The 22048-nt window shown below is 50.6% G+C and overlaps 9 protein-coding genes across 9 annotated transcripts; 5 read left to right on the top strand and 4 right to left on the bottom strand.

Annotated features, from left to right (window-relative positions):
* Window positions 1-416: 416 nt before the first annotated feature.
* Window positions 417-2137, top strand: AFUA_4G12200 (ribonuclease P protein subunit p40). Its single transcript, XM_077804654.1, has 7 exons — window positions 417-709; window positions 776-920; window positions 993-1055; window positions 1108-1209; window positions 1267-1413; window positions 1469-1805; window positions 1869-2137. The coding sequence occupies exons 1-7, from the start codon at window positions 566-568 to the stop codon at window positions 2095-2097; spliced, it is 1167 nt and encodes a 388-aa protein (XP_077660796.1). The 5' UTR covers window positions 417-565; the 3' UTR covers window positions 2098-2137.
* A 97-nt stretch (window positions 2138-2234) lies between these two features.
* AFUA_4G12210 (bifunctional ATP-dependent DNA helicase/ssDNA endodeoxyribonuclease DNA2) lies at window positions 2235-7814 on the bottom strand. Its single transcript, XM_746517.3, has 5 exons — window positions 6000-7814; window positions 5847-5942; window positions 5298-5792; window positions 4983-5244; window positions 2235-4922 (listed from the first exon to the last, which is right to left on the bottom strand). Exons 1-5 carry the CDS (start codon window positions 7587-7589, stop codon window positions 2392-2394), a joined length of 4974 nt encoding a protein of 1657 aa, XP_751610.2. The 5' UTR covers window positions 7590-7814; the 3' UTR covers window positions 2235-2391.
* A 409-nt stretch (window positions 7815-8223) lies between these two features.
* Window positions 8224-8679, top strand: AFUA_4G12220 (uncharacterized protein; the record flags this gene model as incomplete). Its single annotated transcript, XM_746516.1, has 2 exons — window positions 8224-8483; window positions 8592-8679. 2 exons carry the CDS (start codon window positions 8224-8226, stop codon window positions 8677-8679), a joined length of 348 nt encoding a protein of 115 aa, XP_751609.1.
* Window positions 8680-9060: 381 nt separating this feature from the next.
* On the bottom strand, window positions 9061-10293 carry AFUA_4G12240 (carbon-nitrogen hydrolase family protein; the record flags this gene model as incomplete). Its single annotated transcript, XM_746514.2, has 5 exons — window positions 10130-10293; window positions 9976-10068; window positions 9618-9901; window positions 9484-9562; window positions 9061-9417 (listed from the first exon to the last, which is right to left on the bottom strand). The coding sequence occupies exons 1-5, from the start codon at window positions 10139-10141 to the stop codon at window positions 9061-9063; spliced, it is 825 nt and encodes a 274-aa protein (XP_751607.1). The 5' UTR covers window positions 10142-10293.
* Window positions 10294-10348: 55 nt separating this feature from the next.
* AFUA_4G12250 (exosome catalytic subunit DIS3) lies at window positions 10349-13742 on the top strand. Its single transcript, XM_746513.2, has 2 exons — window positions 10349-10622; window positions 10674-13742. Exons 1-2 carry the CDS (start codon window positions 10427-10429, stop codon window positions 13580-13582), a joined length of 3105 nt encoding a protein of 1034 aa, XP_751606.1. The 5' UTR covers window positions 10349-10426; the 3' UTR covers window positions 13583-13742.
* Window positions 13743-13763: 21 nt separating this feature from the next.
* Window positions 13764-16078, bottom strand: AFUA_4G12260 (MCT family MFS transporter). Its single transcript, XM_746512.2, has 2 exons — window positions 15196-16078; window positions 13764-15133 (listed from the first exon to the last, which is right to left on the bottom strand). The coding sequence occupies exons 1-2, from the start codon at window positions 15421-15423 to the stop codon at window positions 13805-13807; spliced, it is 1557 nt and encodes a 518-aa protein (XP_751605.1). The 5' UTR covers window positions 15424-16078; the 3' UTR covers window positions 13764-13804.
* Window positions 16079-16637: 559 nt separating this feature from the next.
* On the top strand, window positions 16638-19233 carry AFUA_4G12270 (LIM domain protein; the record flags this gene model as incomplete). The annotated part of the gene is made up of 3 exons (XM_746511.2): window positions 16638-16737; window positions 16859-18855; window positions 18910-19233. 3 exons carry the CDS (start codon window positions 16638-16640, stop codon window positions 19231-19233), a joined length of 2421 nt encoding a protein of 806 aa, XP_751604.2.
* Window positions 19234-19472: 239 nt separating this feature from the next.
* trm8 (tRNA (guanine46-N7)-methyltransferase) lies at window positions 19473-20814 on the bottom strand (the record flags this gene model as incomplete). The annotated part of the gene is made up of 3 exons (XM_746510.2): window positions 19473-20339; window positions 20401-20588; window positions 20645-20814. The coding sequence occupies 3 exons, from the start codon at window positions 20812-20814 to the stop codon at window positions 19621-19623; spliced, it is 1077 nt and encodes a 358-aa protein (XP_751603.1). The 3' UTR covers window positions 19473-19620.
* Window positions 20815-21269: 455 nt separating this feature from the next.
* AFUA_4G12290 (ESCRT-II subunit protein VPS25) lies at window positions 21270-21963 on the top strand (the record flags this gene model as incomplete). The annotated part of the gene is made up of 3 exons (XM_746509.1): window positions 21270-21668; window positions 21726-21801; window positions 21851-21963. The coding sequence occupies 3 exons, from the start codon at window positions 21270-21272 to the stop codon at window positions 21961-21963; spliced, it is 588 nt and encodes a 195-aa protein (XP_751602.1).
* Window positions 21964-22048: the final 85 nt, after the last annotated feature.

Genomic DNA, 22048 nt, shown 5'->3' on the forward strand with positions numbered 1-22048 from the left:
TGTTCGTTGTCATCAGATCGCTATTTAGTCTACGTACTCTGTCTTCACAAAGTCAATTGTACTTGGATGGCCTTCAATAGGTGACGGTCTCCTCCTTTTGTCAAGTGCTTATGGTTATTACACCTGGAGAACAATACTTTGACTGCTTCAGGAGATCGACAAATCCTTCATGGATATCGCTGGATGTTCTGTCGATATATTTGGTGAAGGAACCTCACTGTGCATAGCAACATCTGAATACTAAACGCGCGATTCAGCCCATATGATACAGACAATGGAGAATTGCTACCCAGACTTAGACGATTATACCCAAGGAGTTAAATCAAAAGACTTTGTTCCATCTGGATACTTGCGAAAGGTAGCCTTTATAGGGCTGAAGGAGTTTCCGGTCCGCGAGCTCTGTCTATCTACAAATCACACTTTTCCGACCCAAACGGCACCACGACAACACATTCTCAAAGCATCCAAGCATAAAGCGCCTTTTCGAGTATCTATCAATGAGACTATACTCTGATAGAATTTCCAACGTACATTTTGAACTTTTTTGGCAGGGTATTTTCCTATCATGTTGCACTTCGACGATGACGCGTCCAGGCGTGAAAAATGCTTCACCACCATAGCGCAATTGCCTGCATTTGTCGACCCTAAACAGCCACCAATTAAAAAGTCACCCTTTTCAGCTATCGCGAATCATCCATTTGTGCACACGGTTAGCTCAAGAAATAAAAATCTTCTGTGGACCTCCAAGCGATGGTAAACTAATCGTCGAGCACAGGTAGAGATCCTCCTACCAGAAGAGGTCTATTCAAGCATCAAGGACTCGTTGGATGCGAAAGTCCAAAAGCTTCGATATGCGAGGGTGTTCATGTCTCCTTCTGCACTGCTTGAGGGAGACTTCTTCAATACGTATATCAAAGCGGGTACATCGTTCCCTTTTGTCTTTCATGACCTCGTCGCGAAGCGATCTCCATTGGTTCTAACCTCTCACCCAGGCAATATCCTCATGATATCCGAGGGACGGTCAGGCTCAGATAACATTTACACTCTCAAGGACGGTACGCTTGCTCAGGAAGATGCGCAGCTGGATTCAAACTAACAAAGCTTCAGGGATCTTGAGATTAGAGCTCGGCAAGGAGGTCTACGAACGAACAGGACTGACAGGGAAACCGATTCGCAGCGGAGGAAGGAAACATGCCAAAGAGCGATATCGTGTGTCAATCCCCGTCATAATTGCGCCTCTGAGAAACTGACGAATCAAATCACTAGTTGTGGAAATAAATCTGCGACTGCCTTCGATGCTGCACGGCAAGAAGGGGTTCGACAGAATTGTCTGGGCATTTAAAAACGTCCTTGACCATTCCGTAGCCTGGCTTTTTCACGACCTGGCACCAGGTTTCACCGGAATCTCTGAAGGTACGAAGTACTCAAATCTCTAAATCTCATGCCAAAAGTAACAAAGGAAAACAAGGAGATCCCACCCTCAAAGGCAATCATCCACAAATCATCGACTGTGTTGTTTCCCGTACCCACTACCGCGACATCATCACTCCTTCTTTCAGCGAGACTACCCTCACAGAAGCATCCTCAGAAAGTATTCTGAAAGAGGATTCACAGAATCTCTCTGAATGGCTGGCAATGGTAGCCCTGGGGTCTCCGCGTGTATCAAAAGACGACGAAATTGATCCATACCTAAGCCGCTACCGCGTCCCAGATGACGGACCGGTCAGAACCGTAGACCTCGTCTCCTTGACATGGCACGGGTTCCTCCCCGCCAGCTGGATCTTAGATCTGTTCATCACTATGCTGTAAGCCCTCTTCTGCCATCTACACCTGAATACAACGGCTCTGCTGACTCGGTTGCCTACTAGGCGTGAGACCGCGTCAAAATCCTCGCCAGCATCAACATGGTTTGCGCTGTCTTCGAGTGCACTGGGAAGGGAAGCAGTGGAAGCGAAGGATGGATATGCTATCATGTTGTTGCCGCGATCCGAACAGACTGACAGTACCCGAGACATACAAGAAAGTAGAGCGAACGCGCCGACCAAGACCAGTCGGTTTTGTATTTGCTGGGAGTATGTGGGAGCCTCAGTCTTATAATGGTACAATGACTATCGATTACAGATAAAGTTCTCAACCCTTCGTAACGAATGCGCCAGACTTAAGGACAATTTCTATCCATTATCGTTCGAGTTAAGCTATCGTTCAAACCAAGGTTCTGGTATTATCCAAATGAAAACCAGCAAGAAAACAGAAACCTCCATGAGATCCTGTTATCGCCCCAACCCAGTGGAAGAAGACAATCAACCAAGGTAAAACAGTTATACAAAACTCAAGACCAATGAAGCAAAAACGAGACAAATTTATCCATAGGCGCACCAACTTCGCGAGTCATTAACCAATGAGTTCATTTACCACGTCCTGTAACACAGGTCTATTTCCAATGACATTACTCCCGCTTAGAAGTTTGGCTCCTGTCTTAGCGGGTTTCTTGAGACCTCGACGCGATGGTTGGCCCTCTATTGGGCTGAGGGGATTACGAGGTGCTTTCGGCGAAGGAGAAGTCTTTGGGAGACTTCTGCTTCCCTTGGATGGTGACTTGTCTGCATCGAGTGATGGAGGAAAGCTCACGTCGCAGTTGAAGATGTGGCTTTCCAAAGCACCTTTGGGCAAATCATATACCCATCTTCGTTCTTCCACCATGCTTATGTATTTGCGAAGCAGGTCATTACCGTCCCGCAGAGTACTCTTGCTTCCAATAACGAGCAACTTAGTCCGCGCACGCGTAAAGGCGACGTTGATCCGTCTCCAATCTCGGAGAAGATCGCCAACGTTATTGTCGACGTTGCTCCGAACACAGCTTAGTAACACGACTTCCTTATCTCGGCCTTGAAATTTGTCTGCTGTATGCATTTCAAGCTCTGGTAGGTATCGACGAAGATTCTGCTTCAACAGGGAGAGCTGGCTGCGGTAGAAAGTGATAACACCAATGTTACGTGCTGGTATGCCGCACGAAACCAATGACTCCACGAGCTGTGCGCAAATAGAAGACTCAGTTGGATTTACAATCATAGTGCCGTTTGCCACATCTCGGGCTGGGATCCCAAGCGTGTCTGTGTTGATAAAACGGTTCTTTGCAGACGGATCAAGCACGTCCCGTAGCCAGCAGCGGCCTTGGTTCGTGCCCAAACAGAATTGCCGTTGATTTGATGACTGCGGTAGTTGGTTGATATGGTGCAGCTTGAGACCGCCAATGTTGGGCAGATCCAAGGAGCGCGATGCAACCGCAGGAGTTCCACATTTCAGACGTCCCGAGTAGATAAGATTGTTGGAAAGGACCATAATATCCTCACACATCCGATATTGGTGTTCAAGATTGACCACCGACTCAGGATGTGCATCGGAAAGGAGCTTGAACAGACTGACATCGAGTCCTCCCTCTTGAGCTTGCTTGTTTTGCACCAAAGGTGGCAGTTGGTAATGGTCCCCAACAAGAATGAATGTGCGCGCCATTCGGATCGGCCCTAAGCATACTGGAAGAGTGATTTGCGAGGCCTCGTCAACAATGCAATAGTCGAATACGCGTCTATTGAAGATATTGTGGTTGACCCCAAGACAAGTCGTCGCGACTACTTGTGACTCTTCATAGGATGCTTTCAGCTCTTCGACGGTGGACTTAGGGACTGCCGCAAGATCGACAAACTGCTGTACTTCAGTATGCACCTTTGCAGTAGCTCCTATCCGCAGAATGCGGAAATTGTCATCTCGGATCTTTAGTAGGATATTATCGACTGCGGTGTGCGTGTACGACGTCAAGAGAACACTCTTTCCTTGCGCCACCAATGCTCGAATGATATGGGCAATGGTTGTTGTCTTTCCTGTGCCGGGCATACCAAGAACTAGCGCATAATCTCGCGCACTCATGACTTTTTCTATGGCTCTTTTCTGATCGACATTTAGGCTTGCTTTGGCGGAGTCAGACAATGGAAAAGCTGATGGTGACGGCTTGAAAATGGGTGTTTCTCCCTCAACAATGAGTTTTCTGAGTCGATTCGCTTGAAATAGGTCCTTTTCCATCATGCAAATGAGATTGTTTCGAACGATCGCCATGCCGTTGCTGAATTCGTCCTTATCCAGTCGATAAAGAATCTCCTCCTCCGGCTCGTGAGAAGTAGCTGAAGGTAAGGGCCCATCTCCCAGAAGTTCCGCGATGCCTCGGAATGATTGGTTTTTGCTCGCATCAAATCCCTTTGTCTTTGTTCTTGTATTGTGCAATCTCCGATCGACTGCGACTATTATGTGCTTTGGGCTGACCTGCACAACGTATCCGTTGGCGAGCGCAAAGTGACCTTTCTCATCGGATACAACAATCGGCTCTCCCACGGTCAGTTGCGATTCAGTGAAAGAGAAGGAAGGCAAAGGATGTTTCTTGACAAAGGTGTATCTGAAGCGATTAATCTTTGTGCTCTCTTTGTCCTCGTATGCGGACCCTGGTTGAATCACGACATTCCCGAAGCAACGCCCGAGAGCCTCTCGCTCACTACTCAACAAAGTCCAGAGTTCTCGCTTGAATCGCATCATGCTCTGTTCCTCCTTCGTCAGCAGATCGTCCCATTTCTTAAAAAAGTCTCGATGTTGGGGCGTCAAATAGTCCATAGCCTTGACGAATTCATCGCCAAGTCCGCTAGTTTCGCCATCTCCGTCGTCCGCAAGCTTATGATAGATCAAGCAAGGCGTCTTTGAGTAACACCTGTTGCACATGCCTGGCTTCTTCACCATCGGTGGAAGTTGGAGTCTTTCACGGACAAAACCCGCCAGCCGGTTACGTTCCTGGATCATTTGCAAGAGCTCATGTCTGACACCACGGATGCGAAATATCTTCGATATTTCAAGATAATAAAGTAGCCCGAAGGTTACGTCGACGTCTTGAAAACGTAGAATCAGTGAGACAAAGTCCGGAGAGTAATTGCGGCTGGAAAGCTTACCGTAGCGATCAGAAAGCAACAAGGTATAAAGCGCAGTCTGAGCCCTGTGTGCCTGATTTGTGTCTCTGTTGCCTGTCTTGAGCTCCAGAGGGACAACAAGATTTCTGTTGCCCTCCCCATCATTGCATGCAACTTGGACTGTAGCATCAATATTGCCTTTGAGTCCATACATCGGAGACCATATGTGCTCTTCCACCTCAAGCAGCTTATTGATGCTCAAATTGACCTTGGAGCTATGCCGGTCTTCAACGATGGATTCGGCCTGGAAGGGCGATTAATTACCAAAGCGTCCCAACTCCTGCAGGATGCACTTACACTCGGAGTGGGCCGAAGGAAGACCTCTGCCCAGCCTTTCAGAGCTGGGACTCTGCTCATCATGTACTCGACGGCTTCCGGAACGGTCATCTGGATCAAGTATAAGTCTTCAACGTGTCTGACAAGAATAGCCTCCACTAAAGCCCTCAAAGACTTCAGGTCCCATTTGTTGACTTTCATAGCTTCCTGAAAGAACTCATGAAAGATATTTCCGAACACTTGAGGCTTGCTAATGTCGCTCGAATTCTTGATACGGTCCTGAAGAACTGCTCTTCGTTGGCAACTGATCGAGTCTGCAACAACGGTCGCAGATATTAGGTGATCTGGGTGAAGTATAATCATATTATGGGCATCATCGACAATGCACTGCCCTGCTGCATCGAAATCGCCGGTCAGGTGAATATATGCGCCCTTACTGCATGGGCTGTCAAACCAAGATTCTCGCAAGATTACTGCCTTTTTGTTTTTAGTTCTCTCATCCTGAACCAACAGCACCTGTCAGATTTGTTAGCCATCAATGGCATATCTGATGATTTCGGCACGACAAACCTGCTCTGGCTGAGTGCGACCTCTTTCAGTGATATACGTATTCATTGCAATATCAACAATCAAATATCGTTTGATAGCTTGTCGGTCTGTGGAGATCTAGCTCTTTTGTACTTAGCAAAATCCTATAGAAAATACCAACTAAGAGCGACGAACGTTGACTGATCCATTTCTACCTGGCTGCATAGACTGCTCGATAGCCTCCACATCAAAGTCGTCATCATCAAACTCGTCACCAGAGGATGTTTCCAAATTCTCCTTGGAAGTGCCGTTAAATCCTTCTGTTTCAGATGGTCGTTTCGTATTCTGTTTTATACAAGGTTGTTCATTAGCCAACAGCTTCTCTGACGCTGTCGGTCCTGGAGGAATCAAGCCTGCTGTTCCATCGCATTCGGCAAGAAGGTCCTCTATATCGTCAAAGTCATCGTCGAATTCGTCACTGTTCAAAGCTTTGTCGAAACTGAGCTCCCGGTTGCCCGAATCAGAAACTCTTGCGTTATGGTTCGAGTCTCCCAAAGTACCGAGTTGTCTTCGACGCTGCTCCATAGTAGATTCGACAGGGGCTTGGGCATTCATTGGATTCGTATAGTTGTTGGGCCGGGTTAGTTCAAGGAATGGGTCCTCAGACGCTTCGGCCAAGGTGAGAAAACCCTCATCCAAGTCATCATCACCGAAATCAGATGAAGAGGCTCCTACGCCTTCGGCTTCGTTTGGTTGTACAAGTGGGTGAGCAACCTCGTCGTCGTCCTCAATGCCTTGCTCTGGAATTTGCGCAGCGACCTTTTTCTCGATAGGAAATTTCGATCGGCTCCATCGCACTTGCTTGCATTTCGGCACGGGCGAAGAATTAGACATTTCTGCTGGAGCGACAGAGGGATTCTGCAAGCTTCTCTCAATCTTTTCCAATAGAAAGTTGAGTCTGGAAGATTTCGTATTTGCGGACTCCAGTACATTACTCTTAGATCGAGAGAAGATGTTGCGACCACTACCAAACTCTTGTCCATTCAATCTTCTCCGTTTTGCTTTAGATGTGGGCCATTCCGCATTGCAACTAGCGGACCTCCTCAGTCCCGAAGAATCCCTACTGGTGCCGGCTGTGGCAGGAGTCTGGGGTGAAGACGAGAGAAGATTAGCTAGGTGAGGAGGAAAGCTGTCCTCTGGATTGATCGAAGCCTTGCCCAGGTAATTGTTCCACAGGTCTGTTGCGAGATCGCTCTGAGGTGTTTTGAGGAGCGCTTGGAAGGATTGCATATCAAAGGACCGTTTCCGTTCACCCTTGCTTCCACCTAATGGAGAGCTGGTCGGGGATGAGCTGTGGCGCCGTTTCTTTCTTGTTGCAGAAGGTTGAGAGAGTGTGTCCGGGTTCGAGCTCGCAGGTACATGCTGCCAGATAACATGATCTTCCGGCGTGCATTCTTGTCCTGGTGCTCGGTTGAATGCGTCTTCTGCATTGCTAATGAGGTCTGCCAGGGGTATCCTGTTCCCTGGCGTCTGAGGACACTCTTTGACTGGTTTCGGCTCGTTCACTTCGCTAGAAGGCTCTTCTTTTCCTGGTTCTGATTGCAGTGGTTTGACCACTCCGTTCAACCATGAAGTTTGGTTTTCTTTGTCTTCATGACCTGCTCTTAATGGTGACTTCGTAGGCGACTTTCCTCCATTGTTCGCTTGTTGATTGTTGAACCGGAAGGCATTCAACTTGGAACGTGAATTCGAGGATATCGGGTAGGAGTCCGAGTTTCCAGCCATAGCTCAAGAAATGTTGGTGATTTCAGCCTTCTGTAGCACATCGGTTCATTCTGCCTGGAAATTCAAGGACTACACAGATTGACACGAGCTGTAGCGATGAGTAGAATGTAGTATCTACCATCGATGTAGGACGTTGGAGAGAGGAGTGTTGTTTCCTGATCAAGCAGAAGTCCAAGTATAACATCCGTCCAGAGCATGGCTGGTGATTGTCCTGATGTAGTACAATTACCTTAAGAAATGGGGTAAATGGAGACGCGTCGCGCGTTGATGGCTCCTGCCTGAGGTGTATAATGGGTGCCTGTAATACCAGGCAGAAAGGCGGCGTCTAGATTACCTCAATAGGGACTAGGGTGGTGACTCTAAGATCCCGCCTCCATCGGCCTTTTGCGGCTTCACGAACATCAACCACTGGACACTCAGCGCCCCTCTACATACCGCAGCCTCATCAACAGCTGCGAATCGATCTATTGTCCAATTGAACCCAGAGCGGTTGTCGCCAGTCTATACCGTTTTTTACAGATCCCCGAAGTACCTCTTTAGCATATTTGGCAGGGGTCCTCTATTTAGCGTCGCCCTCACGATTATCGACCGGCTCTTCGAAGGAACACTGCCAGAGTCCGTCACAATAATCACAATGTCTGCTCGCCCTTTGTCGCAAGCCCTGCGTGCTCGTTGTCTTTTCCGTGGGCCTCAGAACACTAAGGGCTTCTCGACCCGGAACACTCTCCGCGCCGCTGACCACGGTAATCACTATGACCCTCCCACCGGGTGGCTCTTCGGCGTCAAGCCAGGTCAGAAATATGTGAAGGAGGGATGGGAGAACATTTGGTACTACGGATTTATTGGCAGTTTGCTCGCTGCTGGTGTTGCATACATTTTCAAGCCTGATACCTCGTACGCTTCATCCCCACTTTCAGCCATTCATGGGCGGCCTTTTCCTTCAGAGCGGCTGTACCATATCTACTTGATTATCTGAGGACATAGATACTGATTGTCTTCTAGGATACAAACGTGGGCTTTGGAGGAGGCCCGACGAAGGCTGGAGGCCGAGGGCATCCTGGAGGACCCTGACAAGGTTCAGCACAAGTGATCGCATTATTCCCGATTTTCCCTTGTACACTGTACATAGAGCGATCGGCTATGAAAAGCGCCTTCCCACAAGCCTGGTCTGTGATCCATATGGCGTATGAGCCCAATCTAGACGACTTGCTTTTTCAAAATCATTGTTCGTTCCTTCAACTCTTGTTCCACGCAGGGGGATTTTGTCGTCATTGTATTTTCCACAGTCAAATGAAGTCATTCAAGGAATCTTTTCAAGGGGGGGGGAATTTCGAGTTTGATAGACAATGTTTGTTGATTGCCTTGGAGGGCGCTTGAGACGAGCATTACGTAGCAGGTATTAAGAAGTAGCCTCTAACATGACCAAGATCTACTAGGCTTGGATTGAATGTCTTAGCAATCAGATCAGGTATTATACCTCTGGATATATGTCAGTTCTCCTTAATAAGGGCATCTCCCTCCTAACCTTCTCCAAGAGGTTCAGGTCAATCTCCGCGGTAGCGATTCCGGGCTCTCGATATTCGTCTCCGAGTTTCGCCACGATCTCTCCCCATGGATTAACGATCATCGAATGGCCATAGCTTCTTCGCTTTTCATTGTGCGGACCAGATTGAGCTGCAGCAATTACATACGCCTGTGTCTCGATAGCTCTTGCTCGGAGCAACGCTTCCCAATGCGCCTGTCCCGTTGGAACAGTGAAAGCTGACGGATATGTGATGATTTGGGCATTCTGACGCTTCAGGGCTAGACTGATTTCAGGGAAGCGCAGCTGTAAATAGTATGTAAGATTATGAGCTCAGCTCATCAGAGTTTGGAACTTGGACACTAGACTCACGTCGAAGCAAATGGAGAGACCAACACGTCCTAGAGGGGTGTCGAACGGCGGCAGAATTTCCCTGCCCTTTTCAACGCTCCTTATACCGCAAAGGTGAGTCATGCATGCATGCTTTCTACTTAGGATCAACTTACGCGCTCTCCTTGAGGACCGGCCCATCTTTGATGTCTACATCAAACAGATGTATCTTCTGGTAGCGTTGAGTAATAATACCATTATCATCAATCCAGATCAGAGTATTCTTGACTTTGCCGTTGGGCGCCGGTTCATGGATGCCAACGTTGATATGTAGGTTTGCCTGCCTGGCTTCGCGCTGGAGTCCCTGCACAAACACACTGTCTTGCACGGATCGTACAAGTGATATGCTTTCTGCTGGCGAAGAGGCAATGTAGTCTGCTGCCTCTGGTAGGAATAATGCCTGTTCCGCATTAGGCGATCAAAGTCTCAGAAGCGTCTAAGCGTCAGTGGAAGAAGAGGTAGAATGCACTATACTTTAGCACCAGATGCCACAGCTTTGCGCACCAGTGTCTGACACTGAGCCAAATTCGAAGTCATACTCGCTGTTGAGCATAGTTGCCCGACTGCCTATTACGGTTCGATTAGTAAGGTGGATCTGAGCTGAGATCGGGGTGTCCTAGGCTCTTACTGCAATGGCCATTGTTATTAGAGGCTAGTCTATGAGTGCGTTTTAATAGAAAAGTGTCTATATACAATCCGGGAACAACGAATAATGGGTTGTAGGATGGTGACTGCTGATAGAGTACCGATAACAGTCTGATAGTGATAGAGAGGGGCTTACCTAAAACCGCCAAGCTCTCCCCGACTGAGATCCAACGCCGGAGCAGATCATGCACAAAACGTTAATCACTGCGCTGCGGCTGGAAGTACACAGTGTTTATTCAAAACCAGATCTGACAGGAGTTAGATCACTTTTTAAATAAATATGAGGAGCCTTCGGAGGGAACTCTCCTCTGATCCGCAGGTCGCCAATGTCACCAGCAAAGTCTTCATCAGGTCCACGAAAAGTGGAAAGGTGCAGAAGATCGTACGTGAGCTTTATTTGAGACAGGATATTCCTTGCTCGTCCAAGTTATGTTCGCTATGTCCTACAATCGCGCCAGCAGATGCGAATGGCAACAGTAAGTTGGAGTTCCTGGAGTATGCTGAGGCAGATCGCTAATGTGGGATAGTTGCGCCTTTCGTCCTCTCCGATCAACCCGCTGGCACGAGCGCTTTCCCTCGCGGTCACTACCTCATCCCTGATACAAACGCACTGCTGAATGGTATGGATCTCTTTGAACATACTGGAGCTTTCTACGACGTTATCATTCTTCAGACGGTCCTCGAGGAACTCAAGAACCAGTCGCTGCCACTCTACAACCGCCTACTTTCTTTAATCAAGACGGACGAAAAACGGTTTTACCTATTCTTCAATGAGTTCAGATTGGAAACGCACGTGAGACGAGGTCAGAATGAGTCCATCAATGACCGAAATGACCGAGCAGTACGGGCAGTGGCAAAATGGTACTCTGAGCACCTTCGCAGCACGCTAAAGAGGGGCAAGAAGGAGAAGTCGGTACCAGCAATTGTCGTCATTACGGATGATAAGGAAAATCTTCGCAAAGCAAAGGAAGAAGGTGTGACAGCGCTGTCGCTGTCCGACTACGTCTCCGGATTAGAGGATGCCGACCGGTTACTTGACATGATCAGCGAGGCGAGGGAAGCTAGGGACGCAAAGGGCGCTCGCGGCGAGCTGTTCTATCCAGAGTATTACTCAATGTCGAAAATTATGACTGGACTGAGGGCTGGCACTCTACATCAGGGCGTCTTCAATGTCTCGCCGTACAACTACTTGGAAGGGTCTGTGAATGTCGCAGCTTTTGATAAGCCACTCCTCATCCTGGGTCGTGATAATAGCAATCGTGCTATTGCAGGCGACGTCGTTGTTATTGAGGTCTTACCGAAGGATCAGTGGAAGTCACCATCGACGAAGCTTGTTGACGAAGAAGCAGTCACGCGGAACGACAATCCAGAGGCGGAAGATAATGAAGAGGTAGTGACAGAAAAGGAGCGGAAGGCTCTGCAGGAAGAGGTAAAAAAGGCGCATGGCAAGCACTCTGAAGGAAGGCCGCAGCCCACAGCTAAGGTTGTGGGTGTCATTAAGCGGAATTGGCGCCAGTACGTCGGACATGTTGATCAAAGTTCGACGGGTGCGTCAGCCAGCTCTGGACGGCGGCAACAGAACGTTTTCGTCTTGCCCATGGATAAACGCATTCCAAAGATCCGGGTCCGCACTCGGCAGGCTAGCGACCTGTTGGGCCAGCGGATTCTGGTCACGATTGACGCCTGGGATCGCGATTCTCGGTATCCTACTGGGCATTTTATTCGCTCTCTAGGAGAACTAGAGACCAAAGGAGCAGAGACGGAAGCACTACTTCTTGAGTATGACGTACAGTACAAACCATTCCCCAAAGCCGTTCTGGATTGTCTTCCGCCAGAAGGTCATGACTGGAAAGTTCCTGCCGACAAGGAACATGTGGGGTGGAAAGGGCGAAGAGATTTGCGGGATATTCTGGTCTGCAGTATCGATCCTCCTGGATGTCAAGATATTGATGACGCCCTGCACGCGCGGCCCTTACCTAACGGTAATTTTGAAGTTGGCGTCCATATTGCAGACGTGTCACATTTCGTTAAACCGAACAATGCCATGGATCTAGAGGCTAGCGCCCGTGGAACGACAGTCTACCTAGTCGACAAGCGTATTGACATGCTTCCGCATCTTCTCGGAACGGATCTCTGCTCTCTCAAACCATATGTGGAGCGCTACGCTTTTTCGGTCCTCTGGGAGATGACTCCGAACGCTGAAGTCGTCTCTGCCGAATTCACCAAGTCCGTTATTCGCTCGCGAGAGGCTTTCAGCTACGAACAGGCACAAAAGCGCATCGACGACCCTTCGCAAAATGATGAGCTGACTCAGAGCATGCGCACCCTACTCCGTCTGTCGAAAATCCTCCGTCAGAAGCGAATGGATGCAGGAGCGCTGAATCTTGCCTCCCCGGAAGTTCGAATCGAGACGGACAGCGACGAAGTTGGCGACCCGCTTACGGATGTCAAGACGAAGGCGATGCTTGCAACCAACAGTCTCGTTGAAGAGTTCATGCTTCACGCCAACATCACTGTCGCGGCGAAAATCTACGATAGCTTTTCCCAGACCGCTTTGCTACGTCGACACGCCACTCCCCCGCCACAGAATTTTGAGGAGCTCATCAATCAGCTCTCGAAGAAACGCAATCTGGAACTCGACGTTTCGAGCTCGCGGGCCCTCGCTGACTCGCTTGACCGATGCGTCGATCCAGAGAACCCATTCTTCAACACTCTTGTCCGTATCCTTGCCACCAGGTGTATGACATCTGCAGAATACTTTTGTGCGGGTGCACATGCCGAGTCAGAATTTCGCCATTACGGTCTGGCCTCCCCCATTTACACGCATTTTACCTCTCCTATCAGACGATATGCGGATTTGCTCGTCCACCGACAGCTCGCAGCCGCGATTGGATACGAAGGCGAAGACGGTCGGGCGCAGGTTGAAGGTGTCATGACACGCAACAGGCTCGAAGACATCTGCCGGAATATCAACTACCGGCATCGAAATGCTCAATTCGCTGGCCGTGCTAGCATCGAGTATTACGTTGGACAGGCGCTCAAGGCTCGTGGGGAGAAGATGGCGGCCGACGGCGTTGATGCGGGTATTGAGGAAGAAGGATACGTCATGCGCGTCTTTGAGAACGGCGTGGTTGTCTTTGTTCCCCGATTCGGAATTGAGGGTGTTGTCCGCCTGGAGGATTTTGTGCTCCCTGGGGAGTCGGCGGTCCGGTCCGCTGAGGAAAGGCGGGAGCTGCTGGTGCGACGTGAAAGTGATTTCGACGGTGAGGAGTACACGCTGCGTGTTTCCGAGAAGGGACATCCTGAGAAGGAACGTGGCGTCACCGTCGAGCTCTTCCAGCGAGTCAAGGTGAATGTTAGCTCCGTGAAGGAAGAAGGAGGTCGTGGAGCTGGAAAGAGACGGGTGCGGATATTGATTCTGGGGGCCGGGAAGTAAAAGTTTTGAACTCGCCATACTACGATATCGGATGTAAAACATAGACATAGGGTTACTGGCGTTCAGCGGTACGAACATACATTTGCGACGGCTGCTTGAGCACTCAATCTATAATACTTCCAAGCTTAGAGTGATGTAATAAGAGCAGATTGAAATCTGTATGTAGGGTATCATAATGTAGTCAAGCGAAAACCCAGCAACAACAAGGATGTTGCACATCTCTCATACCCGCTTCAAAGCCACCATGCCGCGTAACAGTGTCGCAGGCGTCCAGGGGTTCCGATTCGACGCCGTGTGCATGGAGAACGCAGGGTCGACCGTTTGACCCTGTTTCTCGGTTTCAGCGTCCTCGGCTACACCAGCAGACGGCGCACTCCCAGCTGCACAGTCACCCGCTTGTCGGGTGTCCACCGCAGCGACAGCTTCTTCCTTGGCACGAGCCAGGTCGCCTACTTTCCAGCCCCGGACAAGCCAAAGACACAGCGCACTGCCGATATACATGAAGCCTGTGAAGATCTGCACCTTCAGATACTTGGAATCTGCGGACTTGTTATCGCGCAGCAATAGGGCGATCGCCTCCGAGACCGTCGTCGGAGGCACGAGCATCAGCCAGGTGATGCTAAGGCCGCTGGGGAGGTCACGGAGACCGAGAATCTCGGCAGCTACAGGGGTACAGGTAGCCCAGTAGGTACCGGAAACGGTGCCCACGAGGACGGCGAAGAAAGAGACGAGACCCATGCTGCGGGCGAAGATCCAGATGACGAGGCAGAAGAGGCCGCAGAGGAAGGAGAGAAACGTGGCGATGTTGATGCGGCCGAACCTGTCGCTGAACATGCCTACGAAGGGCCGCCCGAAGCCTTGGCCGAGGTTGAGCAAAGCGCTGACGATGCTGCCTTGGTGCGGAGAGAGGCCGACGGAGAGGGCGAAATTGGCGACGCTGAAGAGGAGCGCGACGTAGCCGAGCATGGCTAGGATTCCCCAACCGAGGAAGAGGAGGAATTCAGCCCGTTTCAGCAGAGGCAGGTGGAAGGCCTTGAAGCGGCTGCCGACGGCTTTGTTGCGGTCTCGGAGGAGGTTTGCGCTGACCAGGTTGACTACGCAGGCGACGATACCGAGGACCCGGAATGTCCAACCTAGACCAATCCGGGGGATCATAGCGCCGACTGCAAGAGACCAGATGAGACCCCCCAGTCCGGAGCCGGCGGCGTTGATGCCCATTGCAAGACTTCTTCGCCGTTGGAACCACTGCGGAGTGATCCCCACGCTGCCAACGAACAGGAAACCCATTCCCCAGCCGAAACAGACTCCCTGGCTGAGAAAGATATGCCATTTCTGCGTGGCAAAGGAGGATCCGATCAGGGACAGGGTTTCGAAGAAGACGCCTAGGTTGAGGACGAACCGAGTTCCGAAGAGATGGATTAGATGTGTGGCCAGCGGTGCAACGAGGAGCGCGCAGGAGATGCTCAGACCACCAGTGAAGGCGTACGACAATGCACTGGTGTTGGGGAAGACATCGTGGGAGAGATAATAAGAAAGGAAGACCCCGTAACTCTATATAGAAAGATTAGTTCTCATTCCGCCAGGCATACATGGCAGCGAGACATCGTACTTACACTGTTGATGCCCCAAGTGTGCGCATTGATCCAGAATACACAAGCAACACAGACCCATCCGTAACCCCCATCAGGTACATCGTGGGAATTTCTGTGGTCCCGTTCTGCGACTGATGTAGAACCACCCAGGACCTGTCCATGGTCCCGTTTGTATAGAGGGTCCTCAGCGGCTGCATCTCGGTCATGCTCTCTTGAACGAGTAATATCGATCGGTGGATTATCTGCCATTGCAACTTGGATGGTGAATTCTACGCGAAGGCAGTCCAACTCGGTTCATGTGTTTGTTTTATCCCCACGACTCAATTGTACATATTAGGAGCACAGTAAGTAGAATCCGAACCTGGACCCCATGAGTAATCTGGGGAAGAGAGAAACAGAGGTGATCAGGAACAGCATGACCAATTTTAGCAAGAGAGATATAAGCAGATACAATATTTTTTAGCCTAGGCTAGTCTAGCTGCTGTGGTGAGAAGGGGAGAAAATTGGTTGCTCTGTCATCAATGTGACGCCTTCTAGGAACAGCTTGGCTCCTTGGCCATACGGTTTCGGCGATCTATCCGACTGTCCAAGCGCAGTCATTGGAAGACAGCATCAGGATCAACCAGCAACTACCGTGCCGATTAACCGGTGCGGAGACGAGGATTCTCTCGAGTCTGTAGATAATTCGGTAGATTGTCTGTTCTTTTTGGAGATTGGCAGTTGAAGTTGGAGATTAAGCCCATTTGGGGTATCTCTCCAACTGGGGTGAGATTCTGGAGACGATGGATCAGAATGCAAAGCTCAGTGGAAACCTGGTTAAAACATGATTTCACATGATGATATTGTACTACATGCTGTCATTTCCTTTGACGTCTGCCTTCTCCAGTCATACCTTAGGCACCATATCATCATGTTCATCATAGTACGGAGTTATTCCCACGAGGGCAAATGTCCGAAATGCGCTAGTCCTGTTTAGGGTTAGAGTATGAGGTGTTCATGCTGACATAAGCACAACCCCGCGTTGCCTCGCGACGGGAAGTTTGACGTGTTTGCAGCTTTGTTGTTGTGGTGGTCATAGCTTCTTCCATCGCCCAAGATGAGGATATGATAAGGTAACAATAAGAAGAGAAACTCAAGTAGACTATCGCTACTCCGTAGATTCCCTGCATTAGTTACAAATACTTACCCTTACTCTACTTGAACAATCCAATCTAAGCATATCTAATCTAACTAACTCTTCATAACTCTAGTCAGCCTAAAAGATCGCTCTAGTTCATTCCATCCCTGTTATTCCAGCCACCGTCTGTGAGCCTATTGGCTCTGACATGACTCCATTGGTACCTTATCTACTTAGCTCCGAGCTGAGGGTAACAACTCATCAGAGCGATCTTCAACTCCATTGAATCCTTACGATTCCTTACTGTGATCTTAGACTTCTTCACATCTCAAGAAGCTAGTCCAAAATGATGCATATACCTCATCTTCCCGGCCATACTAAGGCCAAAGACGGCCAGCGGAAGGTTACCCCTCCGGGCCCGACTTATATGTCCAGCGATCAGTTCGGTGAGTCTGCATTGCTCGCTGACTCATGACATTCTTGGAAATTGTCACAGTTTTCTGACAGATTGACACCTTTGGAATTGGCACCGTGATTACCGTGAGCTAATAGGCGACTTATCTCCAGCAAACTATCTGAAAGACTTGCGAACGAACCGACCTGTCCGCCCGAGCGGATCACGACCCATTCCATCAAGAGCAACCGGATCAGTTGCAACCCCTCGTGAGGCTCTCCCTCCTCGCGCGTCGTCGTCAATGTCAATGTATGGACAGCCCGGCCCCCAGCCTACTTCGCCCGAAAGAGAGCGACCTCGAGCCAGCAGCTCTCTGTCAACCCATCGCCCCTTTGAACCCCACGTTTCGCTGGGGAGCTCAGCCGGGCGACCATTGGTACAGGAACCAAGAATGGTGCCGATACGCAAGAATGTCTCACCATCGCACGTTTTCTCACGCCCGTCGCCTCCATCTCCCAATGCGGTTTATCGTGAGAGTGGTCAGCGGCGGGTAGAGAAGGAAGAAGCACGCTCCTTGCGGGACGCGTTGCAGGAATTGGACTTGCATGACGAGATCCGCCTCCATCAGGCTGCACAAGACGAAGCCACGGAGCTAGTCTGGATGCATCAGAACCCCGGTGTGCCCTACAAAAACCCATATGCGCCGTATCATAACCCCGACCTGGACAGATCGTCCCAGACGCCAAAGAGCGCCGGCCGCTCTCAAAACCAAAGTGATAAAATTGGTGGGCCCATGGATAATCATCGATCGACCTCAGAAAGCTCTTCTGACAGCCATTTTGCTGATTCTGGTGGGACAGGTTTAGGTGTAAAGCATGACAGACAACCCCAGCATGGGCTGGAGGACTCTGGAAGCAGCCCTACAAAGTCCCCGTCGCCGCGGAAGAATGTCAGAGTCGACTTTGCGTTGCCCGCCGAGGAATCGCCCTCGAAATCGAGAGGCGGTGGGAACTCATGTCTTTCGAGATTTGGTAACGAGTCATCGAGGGGGATTTTTCGAAATCCTCGTGACTCGATTTACGAGGAACCGAAAGACACTCGTGGCCCCGAGGAGGATGAGCGACCGGCATTTTCCAGATCCGATTCGTCGGCTCTCAGAGCAAAGCCGCGCAATGCCCTACCACGGGGCTCTCGACCCCTTCCGGGAAGACTAAGCAGTCTTCCGTTCGTTGACAAGTTGGCGCGGTTCGAGCTACATAAGCAACATCCAACCCAATCGAGAAATCCGGACTATAGGACGAACGACCCGCACCCGCAAGCAGCCCCGGATGGGAATGCGGACAAAGAGCAGGCCGATCAAGGCGTTCGTACGAAGAATGGCCTTGAAATTCGCAGCGAAGAGATCAGGGCAGCTACAAGTAAGAAGCTCAAAGACCGAAGCACAAGGTTGCCTATGCCCACAGCCGTCAGTAATCGCGTTGGCCGGCCAATCGTGAGTTTCGACCCGTCTTGGAAGCCCACTGAGGCTCAGTCACCGCGAAAGCGTGACAGCCTGAGGCAGGAGTCAGCCTCCCCCACACCACCACCGCAGCCTGCAGCCCCTGCTATTAAAGTATCTGAGCCGCCATCGATACCTGTTTTAGATGTTTCGGCCCAGAAGGAGCCCACCATTTCGGAGATGGCAGCATCATCCCAGAAGGAAAAGGGAGGTACTAGGTCTCTGCCAGATCCAGTGATCACAAAGCGCAACACTCAATCATCCCCTCCGAAACCTGCGCAGTCCTCACAGAAGCCCTGGTTGTCAACTTATACACGCTCCGGAGTACCAACAGCGAAATGCGAGTCCTGTTCACTTCCCATTGCAGGGAAGATTGTCACAGCCGCAGGGGCTCGCTTCCACCCAGAGTGCTTTGTGTGCCATCATTGCCACACGCCCTTAGAATGTGTCGCCTTTTATCAAGAGCCCGAGGCCAAGCGCAATGAGCGATTGGCGGAGGCGCCAAGTGACGACGAGGAGGCGCGTCTGTTGCGCTTCTATTGTCATCTGGATTTCCATGAGAAGTTCAGCCCCAGGTGCAAGAGCTGTAAGACCCCTATTGAAGGCGAAATTGTCGTTGCGTGCGGGGCCGAGTGGCATGTTGGTCATTTTTTCTGTGCCGAATGCGGTGATGTACGTCCTGACCTTGTTCAACGTTGTAAGTGAACGGGAACTAATCATGTATAGCCCTTCGATTCGAACACTCCTTTTGTGGAAAAGGACGGGTTTGCGTGGTGCCTTCAATGTCATTCTCGGCGCACCGCGCCTCGATGCCTGGGCTGCAAGAAGCCTGTCCTTGAGGACATTGTGGTCAGCGCCGTCGGGGGCCAATGGCACAATGAATGCTTCGTCTGTCACGAGTGTGGCAACGGTTTCGGTCCGGATGGCCGGTATTTTGTGCGAGAGGGCGAGCCCAAGCGAACGTCTAAAGGTCGGATCATTGGGGGTCCGGTCCAATTGGCTGTATGTGAGCGATGCGAGAGCATCCGACTGAAGGCATCACCCAAGTGATGATACTCAATCTAGGCTGTACCACAGCCTCGCTTCGTCCATCCGCAGGGTGAGCAAATGAGGTGCTGTCACGCTGCCATTGATGGTTACGATCTAGAGTCTGCATTTTTGATTGATCTTCTCGAATTCTGACTATCGTGTTTTGAGATGACTGCATATGCAAACAAGCGGGATTTACAGCGATATGGTATGTTATGCATGCAGCGGGTGCTGTAAGACGGATTTTTTTTTTTTTTTTTTTTTTTTTCTTTGGTTTGAATCATACTATGGAGTTCGACAGGCAGCATCCTTTACAAGGATAGCATGATTTCAGATCTATCAATGCCATTACCATCCGCACTCATTCTGCATTCCGCGATCGCTTGGTTTCTGCTCAATGACAAAGAGTCATGCAGGCCATTCAGGATCCGTCTTTCGCCGAAAGACAGCCACGTACTTGTTCCCCTTATTCCGAGCCACCTTCTTCCCTTCCTCGGTGGCCTCCTTCATAACCCGCACACACTCGTCCTTCTCCAGCTCCTCCTCCGAAACCCGCTCAAAGAGTTCCCTCACCCCAGCATTCGCATTCGCATTCGGACTGGTGCTCTTCTCCTCACTCTCCTCCTCGGCTCCCAACTCCACCCCAAAATGCCTCAGAATCCAATGATGATACTCTTCCACATCGGTAATGGTATACAAGAGCCCACCGGGCCGCAGAGCGTAGGCGTACTCAGCATTGAGCGTCTCGGAGATAATCCGGGCCTTGTGCTTGCGGGCCTTGAAGTGCGGGTCCGGGAAGCAAATGAAAATCTTGGAAAGCTGGTGTCGGGCGAAGAAATTAGGGAAGAATTTCATGGTATTGCTGCGGATTGCGGAGATGTTTTCATAGGAGCCCGGGACGAGAGTGGTAGGCATGTGCTCGGTGTCGGTGGAGGGGGCGGGTGACGCTGCATCTGCAGCTGCGTTTGCGTTTGCTTGTTTCCCGTCTATCTGAGCTTGCTGCTGAGACGGAGTTTCCGACGCTGCTGTCGCGGTTGCAGTGGCAGCCCTGAGCTTCTGCTGCTGGGCCCGGAGGGCTTGGATGCGCGTCGTCACGTATTCGAGGACCGAGACGCGGATCTCCATGCCTGATTTTCATGCTCTGTTAGCACTGCCCTTTCTCTGCGTGTGTCTATGTCCGTATCCTACCGACTATCAGCGACTCCGGCAGCAGAGGCGCAAGCCCAATGAGTAACCCGCCAAAACCACACCCGATATCCACGACCTCCACATCCTTCAGGAGCCTCCGGGCCCCGGCGAGATTGATATGCGACGGGTCCGGATTCACAAAAGCAGGATAATGCGATGACCAGTCCATGTGCGCCGGGCTGAGGGGGCTGTAATCACACATTAGCGATGGATAGTGTCAGTAGAGATGTGCGTGGGGACGTACTATTTCAGATGGTGGTCCGAGAAGGGGTTTGCGTGCGCCCGCTGGCGATAGTACTTCTTCTTGGGCAGCTTGATCTCCGCGACGTCGCTGGCGCCGGATTGTGAGGTGGCCTCTGCTGTTGCTTTGCGGTATTCGTCCCGCTTTTGGCGTTTGGGCGGGGGTGGTGTCATGGTTGTAATTCTGTTCTGGGATTGATTTATGATTTTCGAGTGAAGAATGCCCTAGAAGTGTGATGAGCAATTGCAAATCTGATAGACAAATATGCCTGCAATGGCCGGAGGTGTGCTGGCGGAGGATTGGACCTTTTTTTCCTGAGTGGAAGCGTGACTGACATCCGTCAGAATGTTGGAGGTGAGCTTGGCGGAGCAACCCCACACAGCTCGATCGCTCTCTTCGCTTTGTCAGATATCTCCTTTTGTCAAATCATATTGTTTATTTAAACTTCCTGCAAAGTAATTCACAGTCCTTCATAGAATAACCCTCACCATCGGCTCACCGCCAATCCTCCATTCCGTACCGCATCCGCAGGATCAATATCGGTCTCAGTATAGTCAACACCTCCTCTCACAGCATAACCACAACCATACTAACCATATCTCCAGTTCCCAGCGCCGGAAACGAGAAGATGTCTCAGTCTCAGTCTCAGTCTCAGTCTCACTCCACAACAACCTTCCAATTCCCACCAACCTACTCCTTCCCCCCGTTCTTTACCCGCCAACCCAACAGCACAACCCGCCTCTCCCAACTCCAGAAATGGTCCTCGCTCATCCAATCCTGGTGTCGCCATCATCGCATCTACCGCCTCTCGCTGATTGAAGCGATCGAGAGCCCGCTCTTCCATAATGCTACGCTGCGGAAACGGTTAAGTCTGAGCGAGGCTAGGGCTGTATTGGACTGGATGGCCAAACCCGAAGAGGAAGGGGGTGGCGGGAGGCGCGCGGAATGGATCGATGGGGGAAGTAAGTCGGTAGCCTGGATTTGGTGGAGGAGACCGGAGGAGTGGGCGGGGATTGTGGCAGATTGGGTGTGTACTTCCTTTTCCTCTGCTTGTTGGCTAGCTTGCTGATAGTTTTGATTCTAGGTGGAAGCGACAGGGCAGAAGAATGTTGTCCTGACGGTGTACGAGCTGCTGGAAGGAGAGGCTACGATGTCACAAGGTATGGTTATGCTTCTGTCCTTCAGGAAGGCGTCGCTGATGTTTTCTAGAATGGCATGGTATGGATGCAGACGTGATGCTCAAGTCTCTGAACATTCTTGTAAAACGCGGCAAAGCCCAAGTTTTCGGCAGTGAAGGCCAGGAAGGTGTCAAATTTTTCTGACCCGAGCTCGTCATGAAACGCTAAAGTCAAATCCTGGAGCTGCATGACTATTTGCACAGAGCTGCTAAGCGCAGCATCAAATCTG

This window comes from Aspergillus fumigatus, chromosome 4 (assembly GCF_000002655.1).
Source record: "Aspergillus fumigatus Af293 chromosome 4, whole genome shotgun sequence".
Taxonomy (NCBI): domain Eukaryota; kingdom Fungi; phylum Ascomycota; class Eurotiomycetes; order Eurotiales; family Aspergillaceae; genus Aspergillus; species Aspergillus fumigatus.